We start from the raw sequence: 17,373 nt of genomic DNA on the forward strand, positions 1-17,373 counted from the left end.
TCCCACACGTCCCCTCCCTCTCCGGACCCCCCTTCATTCATGCACCTTCATTCACACACGCACACACGCATTCACACACTCATTCTCACATTCAAGCACACATGCAGACATCCATTCACACACACATCCACACACACTAACATACATACAGGCACACACACATGCACACAACACAACATACACGCACTTACACATCCATACATGCACACACACACAACACGCAACACACACCCGCATTCACAGACATACACACACCCCCCCAACAAACACCTCCTCCCCTGTCGGAGCACCCGACTTACCTTTTGTGAGGGAGTCATCCGGCAGGAGACGGGACGGGGCGCTGCTGCCAGCAGCAGCGACCGCCAGCAGAACACCGCCAGGCTGTATCATGGGTCATGATACGGTCTGCGGTGGTCTATTGGCGTGGCGGTGCTGGTGGCCGCAGCACCACCTTACCGCCATCCATCGGCATGGCCACTGCCAGATTTCCGCCATCCTTTTGGCAGAAATCCGGCTGTGGACATATTCCGGCTGATGGCTGGTAGCCGCGGCCACGGTCTTTTGGCAGCTGTTGCTGGGGCGGTAGGCGGTATATGCCGACAATGTTCTAATGGGGGCCTATGTATCTTCCTTCCCAGTGGCCTGTAGACATGGTGCCATATTTATTACAGAAAAATGCATTTGTTTAAATGGGAGGACTTTTATGTGAAGAAACATGCTTCATAAAAATACAAAGACATAATTGGTTTCTGGCATGTAGTGCTGTAGATTCACATGCTCTCCATTCTACTGCCATCTAGTGTTGGGTCAAAAGTTGTGTAAGTTGGTTTTCTTCAAAGAAGTCTTTCGAGTCACAAGGTCGAGTGACTCCTCCTCTCGGTGACATTGCACATGGGCATCAACTCCATTGTTAGATTGTTTTTCTGCATGTGGGTGAGTACGGAGTATAAAGTATGTATAAGAAATGCAATGACCATGCTAAATGTAAATGTATAATACAACAGCCACAGGTGTTCAGGAAAGAGGGAAGGCACATTTGAATCTACTGCACTATGTGCCACAAACAGATGCTTGCAGGGTAAGTAACATATTCCATTAGATGGCATGTATGGCTATAGATACACATGCTCTGCATAGACCCTAAAGCAGTCCCTCCTTAGAAGCTGTGGCTATCCTACAGTAGAGGCAGTGGTTTGAAAAAGGGTAAGTAGCAATAAGTGACCTACAATGGCTTGTTGGCGTGCTAGAACATCCACACAGTAGAGCTTGGTGAAGGTGTGTGGTTTGGACCATGTAGCTGCCATAAAAATGTCAGCTATGGGGATGTTTAAAAGAAAGGCCATGGTTGCTCCCTTTTTGCGAGTGGAGTGTGCTCTTTGAGAAACAGGTCTTTTGGCCTGGTCTTAAGGTAGCAGTCTGAAAGCATTTGACTATCAATCTGGCTATGCCTGATTTGGACATAGGTTTGCCTTTATGAGGTGGAGAAAAAGTTTCAAAAAGTTTTTTAGATTTTCTGAGGGTTTTAGTTCTATCTATGTAGAACATGAGAGCCCTTTTGACATCTAGGGCATGAAGAGCTCTTTCCGCAATTGAGTCCGGTTGAGGGGAAAAAAACTGATAGCTCAATGAATTGATTGAGGTGAAATTGCAAGACTATCTTTCGTAGGAATTTAGGATTGGTGCAGAGAACCAGTTTGTCCCTATGTATTTGAAGAACGGTTCTTCTAAGTTTAAAATCTGGAACTCACTAATATGATTGGCAGAGGTAAAGGCAACTAATGCCACTTTCCATGAAATAAATTGAAGGGGACATGAGTGTAAGGGCTCAAATGGAGACGCATCAGTCTGATGAGAAAAATGTTAAGGTACCAAACGGGGCTGGAGGAAACCGTGGCAGGATAACTCGTTTGAGTTCTTCCATAAATGCCTTGATGACTTGAATTTTGAAAAGAGGAAGATGCTGTCTATTTTAGAGATAAGCAGCCAATGCAGTGTGGTATAATTGTATGGAAGTGTAGGCCAAATTTGTTTTTTGTAAATGAAGCAGGTAGCTGTCTAGTACTGTGGCTTATAGTGGATCAATTTGTTTGGATTGACCACAGCAAACAAATTGCTTCCATTTTGCTGTGTAACAAGCTCTAGTTGTGGGTCTGTGTGCTTTCCATACATTCTGATGGTAAACTAAGGTCGCCAAACTCTATGCCCTCAGGAGCCAAATTGCTATGTTGAGAGATTCTGGGTGCCTGATTTGTCCTTGATTGCGAGCAAACAGGTCTGGCCTGTTGGGGAGATTCTTGTGTGGAACTACAGGAAGGTCTAAGAGTGTTGTGAACCATTCCCACCGCATAGACCTGGGATAGAGGGTGTGGGTACCTGGAGGCGAAGATTGGGCATTTGGCATTTTCTGTTGTGGCGAAAAGGTCAATCTGAGGAAGCCCGCATTTTTGTAAATATGGTATAGTACTTGTGAGTTCCCATCATTCCCACTGATTAACTAGACATTGCTGTAGGAGATGCATGTGCAACCTTGCATGAGGAACTAAGGCAATGCAGGACACCATCATTCCTTGTAGATTCATAACTGTCCTGTACATGACAGTCTAGTTTCTATTGAACTGGGGTAAGGCTTCCTCCGAGTGGGATTGGGGTAGGCTAACCCTAACTGTGTGTTTAGGATTGTTCCCAAGTAAGGTTGAATATGTAGATGTTGAAGGTGAGACTTGGGGATGTTGATAGTAAACTCCAGGTAGTGAAGATTTATCATCATCTGAGAGTGTTGTTGACACTGCTCATGTGTATTGGCTTTCACAAGCCAATCGTCTAAGTAGGGGAATACGTGAACATAGTCTCTTTGCAGATGTGCTGCGACCTCACCAGACATTCTGTGAACACTTGAGGTGGAATAGAAGTACTTTGAACTGGTAGTGTTTGCCTGCTATCATGAATCTTAGGTACTTGCGGTGAGCAGTGTATTGGCATGTGGAAGCAAGTGGCCTTGAGGTCTAATATTGCCAAAAAGTCGCATTGTCGAAGAAGCATGATGACATCCTGTAAGGTGACCATATGGAAGTGTTCTGAAAGGATGTACTTGTTTAAAGGTCTGAGATCTAGGATTGGTATTTCTGGGGATTAGGAAGTAAAGGGAGTCTATCACTAAGTCCTCCTGTTGAAGTGAAGTGAGCTCTATGGCACCTTTGAGGAGAAGGGCCTGGACTTCCTGTTTGAGAAGGGATGGGCGTTGTTAAACAACCTGTGAGATGGAATGCTGGGTGGTGTGGTAATGAGCTCCAGAAAATAGCCATGCTGGATAATGGCTAATACCCATTTGTCCGTAATGATAGTATTCCAGGCTGCAATCTGCCCTGACAGAATTTGTGTGCTTGGGGGCGGGTGATCATAGGGTAGTTAATGTTTTGCAGTGGGTGTTGCCCTATACGCAGAGGCACTCTTGCCACTACCTTTACAATTATTTTCTGTAAAGGAGCCTAAATATTAGCCCTTGGTGTAGGAGGTCTGGGGCTGTTTTTTGTTGCTGGTGGAAGCCTCTGTAGAGGTGTACTTATGTGTACCCCTGTAGCTTAGGTGATGAAAGGGGCCCCTGGGAGTGGAAGTTTGTAATGCTCCCACTACTTTGGCTGTGTCACTATCTTTCTTCATTTTTCCCAAGCTAGTGTCTACCTGCAGACCAAAGAGGTGTTCTTTATCAAAGGGCATGTATAGGACTGCCTGTTGGACCTCCAATTTAAAGTCTGAGCACCTCAACCAGGCATGTCGTCTAAGAAGGACACTAGTATTGATCCCTCTACCCCCAGTATCAGCAGCGTTGAGGGCACAGTAAATGGAATCATTAGTAAAGGCCTGCCCCTCTGTAACAATTTGTTGGCCCCTCTTCCTATGTTCTTCCTGGAGGTACTGTAAAAGTCCCTCATCTCGTCCCAATAGGCTCTATTATAATGGGCCAACAGGGCCTGTGAATTGGCAATACACCAATGGCTGGGAGCCTTCGAAGCAACCCTCTTACCGGGAAGCATATATTTGCTTACTTTCCTTTTCTGGAGGAGGGTTATACCCGGTAGCCTATTAGCCCCTTTGCATGCAGTGGATTTACAATGGAGTCAGGTGGTCAAACCAAATAAATAAAGGGATTTGATTGTGCTTCTTTATATTTTTTGTCTACCCTGCGGTAGTAGATTTTGGCTCTAACCAGTTCTTTGGAGACGTCATCTGCATATCTCATCATGCCAGGTAACATTTGAAGATATTGTGTGTCTTTGTGCACAGAGGTTAGTATGTCAAAAATAAAATCCTGTTCAAGGGATTCTTTATGTAATTCAAGTTTGTGAAAAGCTGCCACTCTCACAATTACCTCTTGGTAGGAGGTTGTGTCTTCAGGAGGGGACGGACGAGATGGTAAATCTGGGTCGTTTGGTGTTTTGGGATCTGTATTATAACATGTACCAAGGGGCAAGATCTCCTAATGGCTCCCCAGCCCATAGTTTCTTATTGAGGTGACCCCTGGGGTGAGATATCCAGTGTATTATGTGTTGGTAATAATAGACAAGGAGAATGAGGGGGGGTGGAGATGGTGGTGTAGGGGGTGGATGATAGGCAGGGCTAGTGGCCTTGTCCTTTTTATTTCCTGGGAGGCAGGGGTAGATCAAGTGACTCTTAAAGAGTCAATTTTCTCTTTGGAGGTGGGGGAGAAAAAGGGGTAACAATAATGCAGCCAGTCCCACTTGGCGAATGTCAGATTTCTCGAGAATGGACTCCACAGGGTATATGCAAGCCGAAGATGGTACTGAAACCTTTGGAGCCGAAAGTCTTGAGAACAAGTGTTTCAATTTTGAAGGTTGAGGCTTTGTCGGCACCGAGGGAGATGTAGTTGGCTGCCAGGTTGGTACTGAAGGTTGTGTTGGTAGTGAAACATGCTCTCAGACCAAGGAGAGCGTGGATAATGCCAAAGGATTGACCTTGGTGGCAATCTTTGGCACTGGGCCCGGGCGCCCAAAGCAGTGTTTTGGATCTGACCCTGGCCAGAAGGCAGTGGTGGTCTAACAACCTCTAATAGTGGGTAGTAGGGGGGCCACAGACTTCTTGGTCGGCTTGGGTATCGGAGCAGGGGCAGGGTCCACAGCTGGGCGGATGGAACTCCCTGCATCTCTAAGTCTACCTCACGTTGGAGCTGGAGCTATCCTCAATCGAGAATGGCTCTTCTTCCTCTGCTTTTGGCACTTGCTTGGCATGTTCTTTACCGAAGAGGCCTGGAGTGTCGTCTGTGGCCTTCTGCGACACTGAAAGCCGACAAGCCCTGCAATCTTAAAGGGTCTTCTTCGATCAAAACGATTTACAGTTGTTGGAGTTGACCTCTTTGTGGTCAAATAAAAGGCACAAATTGCACACAAGGTATAGGTCAGGGTGTGGATATTTCACATGGCAACGCGGGCAGAGGGTGAAAGGTGTGCGTTCCATCACTAGAAACACATTTTTGATGGAGCTGGTGATACACAGATGGGTAGGCCCTAATATGCGGTGCCCTAAGGGATGGTCAGTGGAAGGAACCCAAACCGACAAATTTTCTGAAAAATGCAAGTATGGAAATGCACAATCAAAAACAATACCGTTAAGGACTGTAAAGAACTGAAGAACCATACTTAATGGAGTTGAAGCACAGAGAGAAGGCACACATGTCCAAACCTGGCAGCGGAGAGAAAACAATCTAACAATTAAGTCAATGTCAATGCTCAATATCACCGAGAGGAGGAGTCATTCAACCTCATACCTCAAAAAATGTCTTCGAAGAAAAACAACTTACACAACTAAGGACCCATCACTAGATGGCTGGAGAACGCACAGCATGATTATCTACAGCACACATGCCATAAAACACAATGTATCATAGAAAATGACATCCTCACTTTAACTTTCTCCCATTTAAAAATAAATGACTATTTTTCAGTTATAAATATGGCACAGTGTCTACTGGCCATTGGGAACAAAAGGCCTGATGCTTGTAAAAGTGACACATTGAAATGGGAGAAAATTAAAATGAAGAGTTAATCAATAAGGTCACTTTTCAATTTAATTTTCTTCCATTGAAACGCATTCAGAAACATCATTTTGTTTTCACACTTCAGTATTGAATGATTTATTTTTTTATTGAGAGTTGAATACTTCAGGGCTTCAGTTCTTCATTTCTATGTCCCTGGCTGGCCCATAAATCTGACTGAGCACTGCCCATTATCAGGTTCTGCTATCTGTAGCCTGGTGATAATGTAAAGTAAACACAGACTTCTCTTAAATTTAAAAGAAAAATGTGACCCTGTGTTTTGCTTATTTAAAAATTAACTTAAGGTGAGCTACTCCTATGGTGTCTGGGAACTACTACTGGCTCACAGTCAACTAGTTAGAGACACCTCGTTTACAGTGTAAAATCATTGCCTTTTCTTGATTGATGGACTTTTAGCTGTAATGCAATCATTCAAAAATATCCTTCTTATTTAAGAATCTTGGACCAAATCTTAGATCAAGTAAAGGACTTAAGCTTCTGGACAGTCTTTTTATTATCTCAAGATATACTAAACATATGGTCTCTATTTTTTACTCCATTGACAGTTATTCCAATTGCCTTTTATTGCAGATGGAGGCAAATTTTTGGTGCAGCTGAATCTGGTTGCATCTCTTATTTGACTTACAAATGTTTTAAATTGTAATATTTTAAGTTGTAACATGGAAAACCTTACCTACCTGCAACTGTAGCTCTCCTGCACTGGCATCTTTCATGGACTCACATGTTTGATGTATTCACTGTTGTCATAGTGGTAGTCCCATGGCATAAATAGAAATCTTGTGGCATCAGAGTCAGTTTTAATCGACTGCACAGCATCATTCACATGCTTTTTGAAGAGTTCTTGTCTGTCATAATGCATGTCCAAGAACTTAATTAGGACCTCAGATCTCAAGGATGTGGATTTCAACCATCCTTGCCTTCGAAGAACAGTTTTTCCAGCTAGCTGGTGGAATCAGGTGGATGCTATGGCAAAATCGATCTCTTCCCCCAACCCCAGAAGGATTACCTTAGCCTCCAAATTTTTATTTTCAGGCATAAGGTCAATATATGCTGCTATGTCCGCTTAGATGTGCCTATCATACCAACCGAGGATCGATAAGGAAGTGGATGCTTTAACTGTTGAGGCCATCACAGGAGGGAATCATTTTCCTATATTGTCCAGACAACTTTCTTCCCTGTCAGGTGGTGTGGGACATGGCATTGACAGATTCCTTCAGCGACACTGGGCAGCTTGCATCACTACAGAATCTGCCCTAATATGCCCAATAAAACAAGCAGGCAAATACTCAGGGGCTTTATATTTAAATAACAGCAGACTGTTGGAGTGTTTTCATTACCTTAACACCTACATTCCAAATAAAGACGACTGTTGGAATAGCTTTAACTGATTTCCAAGAGGGTTACTTGAAGTCAACCGGATTATTGGTATTTGTAGATCAAATCTTTCCCATGCTGTTTCTAAAATGGCATGGACACCCGAACATCATGCAGAGGTGAATCAACTGTGTGAGGAACAACTGCAGGAGAGATTTGTGCTAAATAATCTCCCATTCTGGGACCACATCCTGATCATCATGCACTTCACCTTCTTCTCTTTACAACAAGTATTATTGTTCACAGGTGGCACTGTGGTCTTTGAATGTGCAGTTTGTTTAGAACTTGGACAAGAGGGAAAATTACAAGGTGTTCATGGAGAAGGAGGCTGTGTGCGAGTAGGTAAAGATGGTTGCTTGAGTGGTGTGTTTTTGGAAGGTTTTGAGAGCCTTTTGTAATAATCTGCAATCATCCCCTTGGAACCTGCACCATATACTCATGGTGTGGAGCTTCTTGGTGAGAAGGCTCATATTCCTACATGTAGTGAATCAGCCTAACTCCAAGTGTCTCATTGGTATCTGCCTGGGAAGGTAAGTAGTTATTTTCCATGCATTCTTTGTCATTTTCTTGGTATTTTATGTGAAGTTCCGTCGGCCTGTAGGCTGGACTAAAAGAACCATAATTATTCGAGTCCTCCACATCAAGTAAGTGTTTTGGTGGTAAGGGCGATACTTTACTGGTCGAGTTATGCTCTGGCATCAGTGGCATGGAAATGGCTCTTTCAAAATCAATGTGACTTTTCATGATTGATGATGCTGTCAATGATATCTTAGTCTGCACCATCAATGGATTACTCGTCAACTGCGGCACTGTAGCAGGCAAAGTGAAAATTATCATACACTAGGTTGCTGTCAATAAGGAACTGACAATAAAGATTATTTTATCTTCAGTGTTGTTTATGCAGTCAACATTGTTGTCAATGACTTTAGAAATGTTACTGCTATCAACCATGTCAACAAGGTTTTTGCCGGCCATTTACCCATCATCGATGGTTTCTCAGCAGCTGAAGACTGCTCCATTGACAGTGCTGAGGAATTTTAAAACTTTTTGTAGATATCTTATGTAATTGTGCTGTAGGCTCTCATCTTAGCTTTCACTAAATGAAAACATGTTTCTTTTTGTAATTTTGAAGGAGCCCAGTGGATGGGTTTTGTTCTCTATAACTCCTGTGGTGAGTATTTTTTTAGAAGCCTTTTTAGGAGGTTTTTGTTCTATCATACTGAGGGACAACTGCTCTAATGACCTTTCATTTTTGTAGGGTTTTCTGATCGATTCTGTAGAGTCTTCACTATCATCCTCAGAAGCTTGGCTGTGGTGGCTTTCTTTGGCTTTGATGTCTTTGCAGCCATAGCAAAAGTGTCTCATGTCTTAAGGTACTGAGGGACTTAAACTATTGTGTTGAGACGGATGTGAAGAAGGATTTGTTGGTATTTTCTTCTTGTTAAAAGCAGTGCATTTTAGAAAATCCAGTACTCATGTGGGTGATCTCAGTAATATTATCTGTTAAAGACATGTTGATGATATTTTAGTAGGCTTTGTACCCATTTAACATAGGTATGAAAACTACTAAGTTTCAAGTCTCTCGCCACAAGATATGCCAGGTCTGCTGATGCAGTTACTGCATCATTACAGTTATCGTTACTGTAAACATTTCCAGTTATTCTTGCCAAACATAAGTAAGAGAGTTTAGGATAACATTCCCCATCTTATACCAAAATATCTATCTCCTTTCCAGAGTGTGATACAATTTCATAATTTCAAGGTTAAAGCATGGCCCAAAACATTTCTATATTGAAGGCCATCTTCTTAATGGCATTTCTGATACTGTGGAAGAAAGGGTTTAAAATGAGTATGTGTTTTCCTGGTTTGTTGCAGAAACCACAACTCCAACAGAAGGAGTATGATCCTGTAGTAATATTGTCCCACTAAGAGAAGCCTTATATTTACACACATCACTTTGGAAACGACCCTGTAAAAGGTGATGTTATAAAGAACTAAATGACTGATTCTAGGAAATCCGGCATCAAGGACTTAATATTATCAGGTGACAAGGCAAATTCCAACATCCTGAAATGACAGAAACCGAGACTAAAGTGAAAATGGAAGTAACTCTGCACCCTTAGTGATGCTCTCTGAAAATTAAGCAATGTTGTTAAGTGGTGATGGCTTAAAAATGTCTTTATCTAACAACAGACGGAGACTGGAGGAAAATACTCCCAAATTTGGTTGGTCAGATGATGTGTCTGGGTTCATAGAAATGAAATGCCCATTGTTAGTGGGCACAGCTATGTAAGGAATTAATCAGAATAATTCTATCATTTAGCAAGCAAAGGCTATTGCCAAATCAACCCTGTCTATTCAACACAACTGATTTAACAAAAAAGAGGAGGAATTTTTCATCTGATGTATTTTAAACAGAATAGTCAATGTAGCTAAAGTTGTGAAAACAGTTACAAAAAACTTATAGGTCCTCCTGGTGACAGCGCAGTGCAAGTGAACAATGTGAAAAATAACAAAATAGTGTGTTTACAATATATACAAACAACAAATGCAACAGTATAGGTGTTGTGGTCCCTGCTCATTTCACCTGGCCCTGTGAAGCTCAAAAACAAGTCTGCAAGGCTATGTAAAGTCTCCTTAATGATACTCAAAATCCATTCAAAGGCTCACTGTAGAGGAAAACTATAACAGGTATCAAATGCCATCCCAAACAAACTAAAGGTACAGCAAATAAAGAAGAGAAACCTTTCAACACCTTTGCGTGTCAATGAAAGCATCCAGAGCATCAGTCGGCCATCCCAAAGGATGAGTTCATGAAAGACACGACAAAAGTGCCTACTCATTTAACTAAACAACGCAAGACTAGCCTGTGAACCTAGTGGTGAAATGGAGGAGAATCAAGCAACTGCTATCTTGCATGCACAAAAAAGTGGACAATAGAGAAGCAGTAAATAAGTAAAACTGACCCTGTTGCACTCTAAGCTGAGTCATGACCAGGTGAAAAGAGGGGCATGAGGACATTAAATGCATGAATGACGGGGCCCAAAGGCATATTCAAAGCAAAGATCATAATGCATTACCCACCCCAACTCACAGCACATATTAGGACTTGGCATAGAAAAATAATAAACAATTAACAATGGGCTCACACCAGAAAATTCAATCAATGCAAATGACCCCATTATTCAACTCACAACACCGTTACAAGTGGTTCCATTTATCAAGTGACTTCAGTTCATTATCGATGGATCTCAAACACTCATTCTATTCGCATTACTGTATCAATAATTTTGTGGTATGGTTGCCGCCTCTTGGATTGCTTTTGGGTGCTACCAGCTGCCTCAAAAAGTCTTCCATGGTGAGACCATATTGTGCAAAATGTCCCATTAAAGGGGGTCCACGCCGTGCCACAGCAGCGATGTTGCAGTATTTGCCCTTTCACTTTCTGTGACACCTCTCCAGTATACATTTTTTAGCATGGAAAATAACTAGCACTAAGTACACCACTCATATTACAATTCTTAAAGAAGATGAATTAGAATTTCACATGCTCATGTTAAAAATAGTTTTAAGGCAATATTTGTAGGCTGGGTAGTGTCTGCATTTGAAATGGCCCCTAATCGGCGAAAGAGCCCATTGAAATTGCATTGTACGGTTAGGTGCAGAAGGAAAGGCAACCCTTACTAACCTGTCCCTCATATTAACCTTCCTTTGAAAGCACAAAGTGGTTACTATGCAGAATTTAATATGTCTTTAACCAGGGATCAGCGTTTACATACAACTTTCTTTATGGCATTACTATCAGTATTGAAAGTGCTTACAAAGATAGGGCATTTGCTTGCTTGTGTTTCAGTGTTTTCTGGGGACCAATAAATGTTCACTGTGAGGATTCAATGCCCTTTTCCTGGCCTGTCTCGGCAACCTCATAGGGTAAATTCTTTAATACAAATCAGAAATTACAGAATCAGACTCTTGAAAAAGTCATCTCTCCTTGTGCAACTTCTTCTTAAACTAAGGAACTGACCATAAGATAAATCATCTCTGAGTCCTCTTGGACAGTGCCTGGAGTACAGCAGAAAATAATTAATTTTCTTGTGTTTTATGGTCAGCGCTGTATAGTGAGCCTTAATATAACTTAATGTGAAGGAAAAGAAAGGGTTGGTGTTGGTGACATACTTCATAGTGAATTTGATATTTGATCTTGTATTTATCCAGTCATGGAATTACTCTACAGATGTAGTGTCCCCCTCCCAGATCATAAAGACATCATTCATGTAATGATGCCACAAAGAAATATTATGTCTGAAGGGGTTGCTATCACTGTATAGATGTGTTTGTTCAGAATCATCCATGAATACAGTTGCCAAGTCTAGTGCCAAGCTGACTCCCATATCTACACATTTCTTTTGGAAATGGAAGGTATTCATGAATTGGAAACTTGTTTTCAAAAGTGTGACTTCAGTCAACTGCAGAAAGAAAGTCATGGGGACTCATTGTGGCTTCTCCCTAGAGTCTAATGCTTGAGTGATGGCTCGTATTGCCTCTTGTTGCAGAGTGTTGGTATAGAGGGCCTGTATGTCCTTATTGACAAGCAGCTGTTGTGAATTGAAAGCTGCTTGTTACCGAAGATAAGCCTTCTATTCTGTGGATTCAATCCATGCGATCACAAATAAAGGAATGTGTGAGGGGAACAAATGGTTTCAAAAAGACACCAATGCATTGACAAAATAGTTCAAGAAAAGAACCACAACCAGAGACAATAGGGTGATCTGGAGGGCTCTCCAAATGTCTGCGGATTTTCGGTGGGTATAAATCGCTGTGGTTCTGGGAAATTTGACATTCAAAAGGGCATACGCCTGACAAAAACGTCTTGTGCAATCCCCTTTGAGAAGTGTCAGCAAAAAGAGATTGTAGTTCAGCAGTCAGGTCTTTCTTCAACTTAGTGTAGTCGGCTTCCACTGCTTGCTGTAATGTCAGAACAGTAAGGTGTCCTGTCCTGGACCACTATCGCCCTACACATCAGCTGGTTTGATAATAATCTCAGAACTGGATGACAGAACGTGCAGTGTCATTCTCTTCTTGGGAGACAATGCACGTGATATATCTGCGTGTGATTGAATATTTCAATGACCCTCATAACAACTTTATCATAGGTAATTATTTCATGGGTAATGGTACCCAGTGGAGGGTTGAAAGTAGAAGGGGGCAAAATCTTGAAACACTGATGGTGCTCATACAGCTGTTTTTATTAAAGAAATATCTCAACTTAATTTTGCAAAAAAACAAAATGCAGTTTCAATGGACCATAAAGGGGTCAGGTAGTGAGAACAAAACTTAAACCTCTGCTAAGTATGGGGAGCTCGTGTAGGGTCAGGGTGTTAGGATGTGTTTGTACAAACAGAATATAGGTATCCCTATCACCATGCCTGTCTCTACCTATTGTTGTAGGATTACAAATTATTATGTCCTCAGCCTGTACTTCTGGGCCTGGCTGTCCACTGCTATTGTCCCTTCCAGGTGGCTATTGGTCACCCTGCTTGAAAAATTAGGATGAGAGGCCGAATTCCGAAGTCACAAAACGTCTGTGATATTGGCGTTCTCTGTTAGTGAATCATTTATTTTCATCTTCCTGGTAGTAGTTGTCGGAAAGATATGGACAAGTCTTGTTTTTGTTGTAATTTTTTATGTCCATGGCAAGTTTGTCCATTTTTTTCTGCTGTGTAATGATCCTCAAAACCGAGACCGTCTTCTCTAATATTCTATAGCTTATTTTGCATTTCTGAGCGACTAGTCTCCCAATGTTTATTTCACTAATTCAGCTATTTCCTTTCCAGTCTCCTCACAAATTCTACAGCTGTATCAATTCCTAAAACAATTTAATGAAAATATAGAACCATTTAATTAGAATATAAAACGGACACTTACACAGTATTTCCAGTTGCCAGTGAATATGGCAAGTTTGTTTCCAACTTGTACACTCTGTGGGATAGCCTTCAATTGTAATTACTGAGTCATAAGGTGGATATGTAATTGTGTACCTTTTTGTTCAATTTCTCAAGTTTCTCAATCTTCTGCTTAAGAGTATTGTGCAAAGGGTTAGGAACTGGCCCAAAAAAGAGATGATCCTTTGAATAGTTTATTGATATAGTCCTCTGTATAGGATAATGTTTTCTTCCCAGATACATTAAAGAGGAAAGGAGTGGCTAAATCAATGTAGATTACAAAAGTGGACAGACTGTGTCCTTTTGTAATGGCCCTCACAGTGAGAACTGCACTATATCAACCTAAACATGGGGCACTATGTATTCCAAGGAAAATGAGTAGTAAAGTCATTTCAAAAACAAAGTTGTGTAAGCAATCATTCAGAACAAATAATTATACAATTTAGCAGGGGCTTTTGCCATATCAACCGTGCCCAGGCAACACAAGTTTATGAATGCACGGTTAAACAGGCAAAAAGGCCGTAGAATAAATAAGGGACAGATACTCCACGGAGACATGGCCACTAATATAAACTGTACTTCCAATTAATGTACAACAGAAAATATCATCTTTCAAAGAAACAAATCAGCTCTGAAACAGCCTATTGTCTGTACAACATGAGAAAAATGTAAATTTAAAAACGCAACAGCAGCCAATTGATATAGAACAAATGAGATATCGGCAAGCAAGAGGAGAGCTAAGCAGAATCAGATGAAAACAGGAAAGTCGATCGAAGCAAGAGCAAGGTGGGGTGGTATGTTAGACAATCGTCCAAGGGAGTTAAGGTAAACATCAGAGAAGGATCAAAAAATGGATGGTAATGACACATAGAAACAGACAAAAAGAATAAACTACAAAAGTTGAAAAGGAGAAATAACGAGTGAGAGAAAAAAACGAAAGGGAGAGCCAGACGAATTGAACAAGATAACAGATACAACCCCAATATTTTATGAAAAAAGAAAATAGATATCCTTATCAAAATGAAATAAATTAAACTAGTTACCAAACTAAATGAAATAGAAAGAATGTAATTAGGGTGGAATGAGGTAGGAGGAATGAGAGACTGAGAAAAAACGATAGAAGAGGGAATGAAAAAATGTAAGGTAACCAAACAGGATATGGGACTAAAATAGAAACGGTAAGACAGAACAAATTATAGGAATAAAGAGAAGAGAAGGAATGAGAAAAGTGATGTTTTTGAAGAAGAAGCAAGCTTGAATAGACAGCGTGGCAATGGAGCAAAAGGGATGCCTTACATTAAAGACTTGGACGTAGTTGTCAATCAGGTCCTCCATCACCTTCACCTCGTGCTCTCCCTTGCCATCTGTCTGGAAAAGGCTGGGTGCAAACAGCAGAGAAAGGTTTTTGGTGCACATCTGGTTGAGGTCAGCACATTTCTGCACCCTGGGTCATGAGAAGGCAGACAAAGACATATGGCATGTTATGAGCAGATGTGCTCTTGTGGCCAAAATACTATTATTAAGTGCAATAGATACTAATCATCCTGTGATCTGTTCATTGCTAGAAGTGCAAATCCATGAGTAGCAGTGTGAGAGAAGAAGGTTGTTGCTAATCAAAGGGGGGTTGGTTCCAGGCTTTAACAGCTTAGGTTGAAAAGGAAAATGTTACTTACCCAGTAAGAATCTGTTTGTGGCATGCGGTGCTGTAGATTCACATGCTTAGCATAATCCTGCAATCTAGTGTTTGATCAGATGTGTGCAAGTTGCTTTTCTTCCAAGAAAGTATTTTAAGTCACGAGGTAGAGTGACTCCTCCTCTTGCTGGTAATGCTCATGGTCATCAGCTCCTTTGTTAGATTGTTTTCCAGCAAGGCAAGTGAGGATAAAATGTGAAGCAGAGCGTACTATAATGAGATGTTCATGTTTAATGAATTTGTGATAACCTATAAAAGTAACTGCAACACCCACAGGTTTCCTGGAGGAGGGAGGGCACATGTGAATTTAGACCACTACATGCCACAAACAGATGCTTAGTGTATAAGTAACATTTTCATTTCGAGGCATGTGTGGCTGTAAATACACATGCTTGGCATAGACAGAAAAGCAGAGCTCCTCCAAAAGCTATGGAAAGCCTGGGGGGGGGGGGGGAGGGGTTGCAGTTGTCTGAAATAACATATGTAGAACTGCTTGGCCACATTAGCTTGTTTATGGGCCAACACATCGATACAGTAATGTTTTGTAAATGTATGCGGTGCAGATTAAGCAGCTGCTTTACGTAGGTCAGACATAGGTATATTTCCTAAGAATGTCCTTTTTTGCGAATGGAGTGAGCCCTAGGAGTGATAGGTAACGTTTTTTCAGCTTCAGCACAGCATGTTTGGATGCATTTAACAATCCAGCATGCAATGCCTGATTTAAAATGAAAATGTCACTTACCCAGTGTACATCTGTTCGTGGCATCAGTCGCAGTAGATTCGCATGTTTTGCAATAGCTCGCCATCTGGTGTTGGGCCGGAGTGTTACAAGTTGTTTTTCTTCGAAGAAGTCTTTCGAGTCACGGGACCGAGTGACTCCTCCTTTTGTGTCCATTGCGCATGGGCGTCGACTCCATCTTCGATTGTTTTTCCCCGCAGAGGGTGAGGTAGGAGTTGAATTGTAGTAATAGTGCCCATGCAATGGAGTGACTAAGTATGCACCTATTTAAGGTTGAGATGATACATATATAAATAGTTGAAGGTAACTTCCAAACTGCTACAGGCTCCCGGGGAGGCGGGTGGGCACATGCGAATCTACTGCGACTGATGCCACGAACAGATGTACACTGGGTAAGTGACATTTTCAGTTCGATGGCATCTGTCGCTGTAGATACGCATGTTTTGCATAGACTAGTAAGCAGTTATCTCCCCAAAAGCGGTGGATCAGCCTGTAGGAGTGGAAGTAGTCTGAAATAATGTTCTTAATACGGCTTGACCTACTGTGGCTTGTTGTGCGGATAACACGTCTACACAGTAGTGCTTGGTGAATGTGTGAGGCGTAGACCATGTGGCTGCCTTACATATTTCTTGCATTGGGATGTTTCCTAGAAAGGCCATGGTAGCACCTTTCTTTCTGGTTGAGTGTGCCCTTGGTGTAATGGGCAGCTGTCGTTTAGCTTTAAGGTAGCAGATTTGGATGCATTTAACTATCCATCTGGCTATACCTTGTTTTGATATTGGGTTTCCTGCACGAGGTTTTTGAAATGCAATAAATAGTTGTTTAGTCTTTCTGATGTTTTTTGTTCTGTCAATGTAATACATTAATGCTCTTTTGACATCTAATGTATGTAGTGCCCTTTCAGCTACGGTATCTGGCTGTGGAAAGAACACTGGAAGTTCCACTGTTTGATTTAGATGGAACGGTGAAATAACCTTTGGCAAAAATTTTGGATTGGACCTTATTCTTGTGTAGTTGTATAAAAGGTTCCTGTATTGTAAACGCCTGAATCTCGCTTACTCTTCTTAGGGAAGTAATGGCGATGAGAAATGCCACCTTCCAGGTTAGGAACTGTATTTCGCAGGAGTGCATGGGTTCAAAAGGTGGACCCATAAGTCTAGTTAGGACAACATTTAGGTTCCATGAAGGAACAGGTGGTGTTCTTGGTGGTATAATTCTCCTAAGGCCCTCCATGAATGCTTTAATGACTGGTATCTTATATAGGGAAGTTGAATAGGTAGTCTGCAGGTATGCAGATATTGCTGCAAGGTGTATTTTAATGGAAGAGAAAGCCAGGTTAGATTTTTGTAAGTGAAGCAAGTAACCCACTACATGTTCTGGAGTTGTGTGTAATGGTTGTATTTGATTAATATGGCAGTAGCAAACAAACCTCTTCCATTTACTTGCATAGCAGTGCCTGGTGGATGGCCTTCTGGCTTGTTTTATGACTTCCATACATTCTTGGGTAAGTTGTAAGTGCCCGAATTCTAGGATTTCAGGAGCCAGATTGCTAGATTCA

The 17,373-nt window shown here is 41.6% G+C and overlaps 1 protein-coding gene across 5 annotated transcripts in view; it reads right to left on the reverse strand.

The window, feature by feature from the left end:
* The window catches only part of ARAP3 (ArfGAP with RhoGAP domain, ankyrin repeat and PH domain 3), a 632,921-nt gene that overhangs the window by 136,716 nt on the left and 478,832 nt on the right, over window positions 1-17,373 (reverse strand). For all 5 annotated transcript variants that reach the window (XM_069199483.1, XM_069199484.1, XM_069199486.1 and 2 more), the window contains one exon: window positions 14,680-14,827. In XM_069199483.1, coding sequence (XP_069055584.1) covers window positions 14,680-14,827 — 148 coding nt within the window. The remainder of the gene's footprint in view (window positions 1-14,679; window positions 14,828-17,373) is intronic.

The sequence above is a fragment of the Pleurodeles waltl genome, chromosome 7 (genome assembly GCF_031143425.1).
Source record: "Pleurodeles waltl isolate 20211129_DDA chromosome 7, aPleWal1.hap1.20221129, whole genome shotgun sequence".
Classification (NCBI taxonomy): domain Eukaryota; kingdom Metazoa; phylum Chordata; class Amphibia; order Caudata; family Salamandridae; genus Pleurodeles; species Pleurodeles waltl.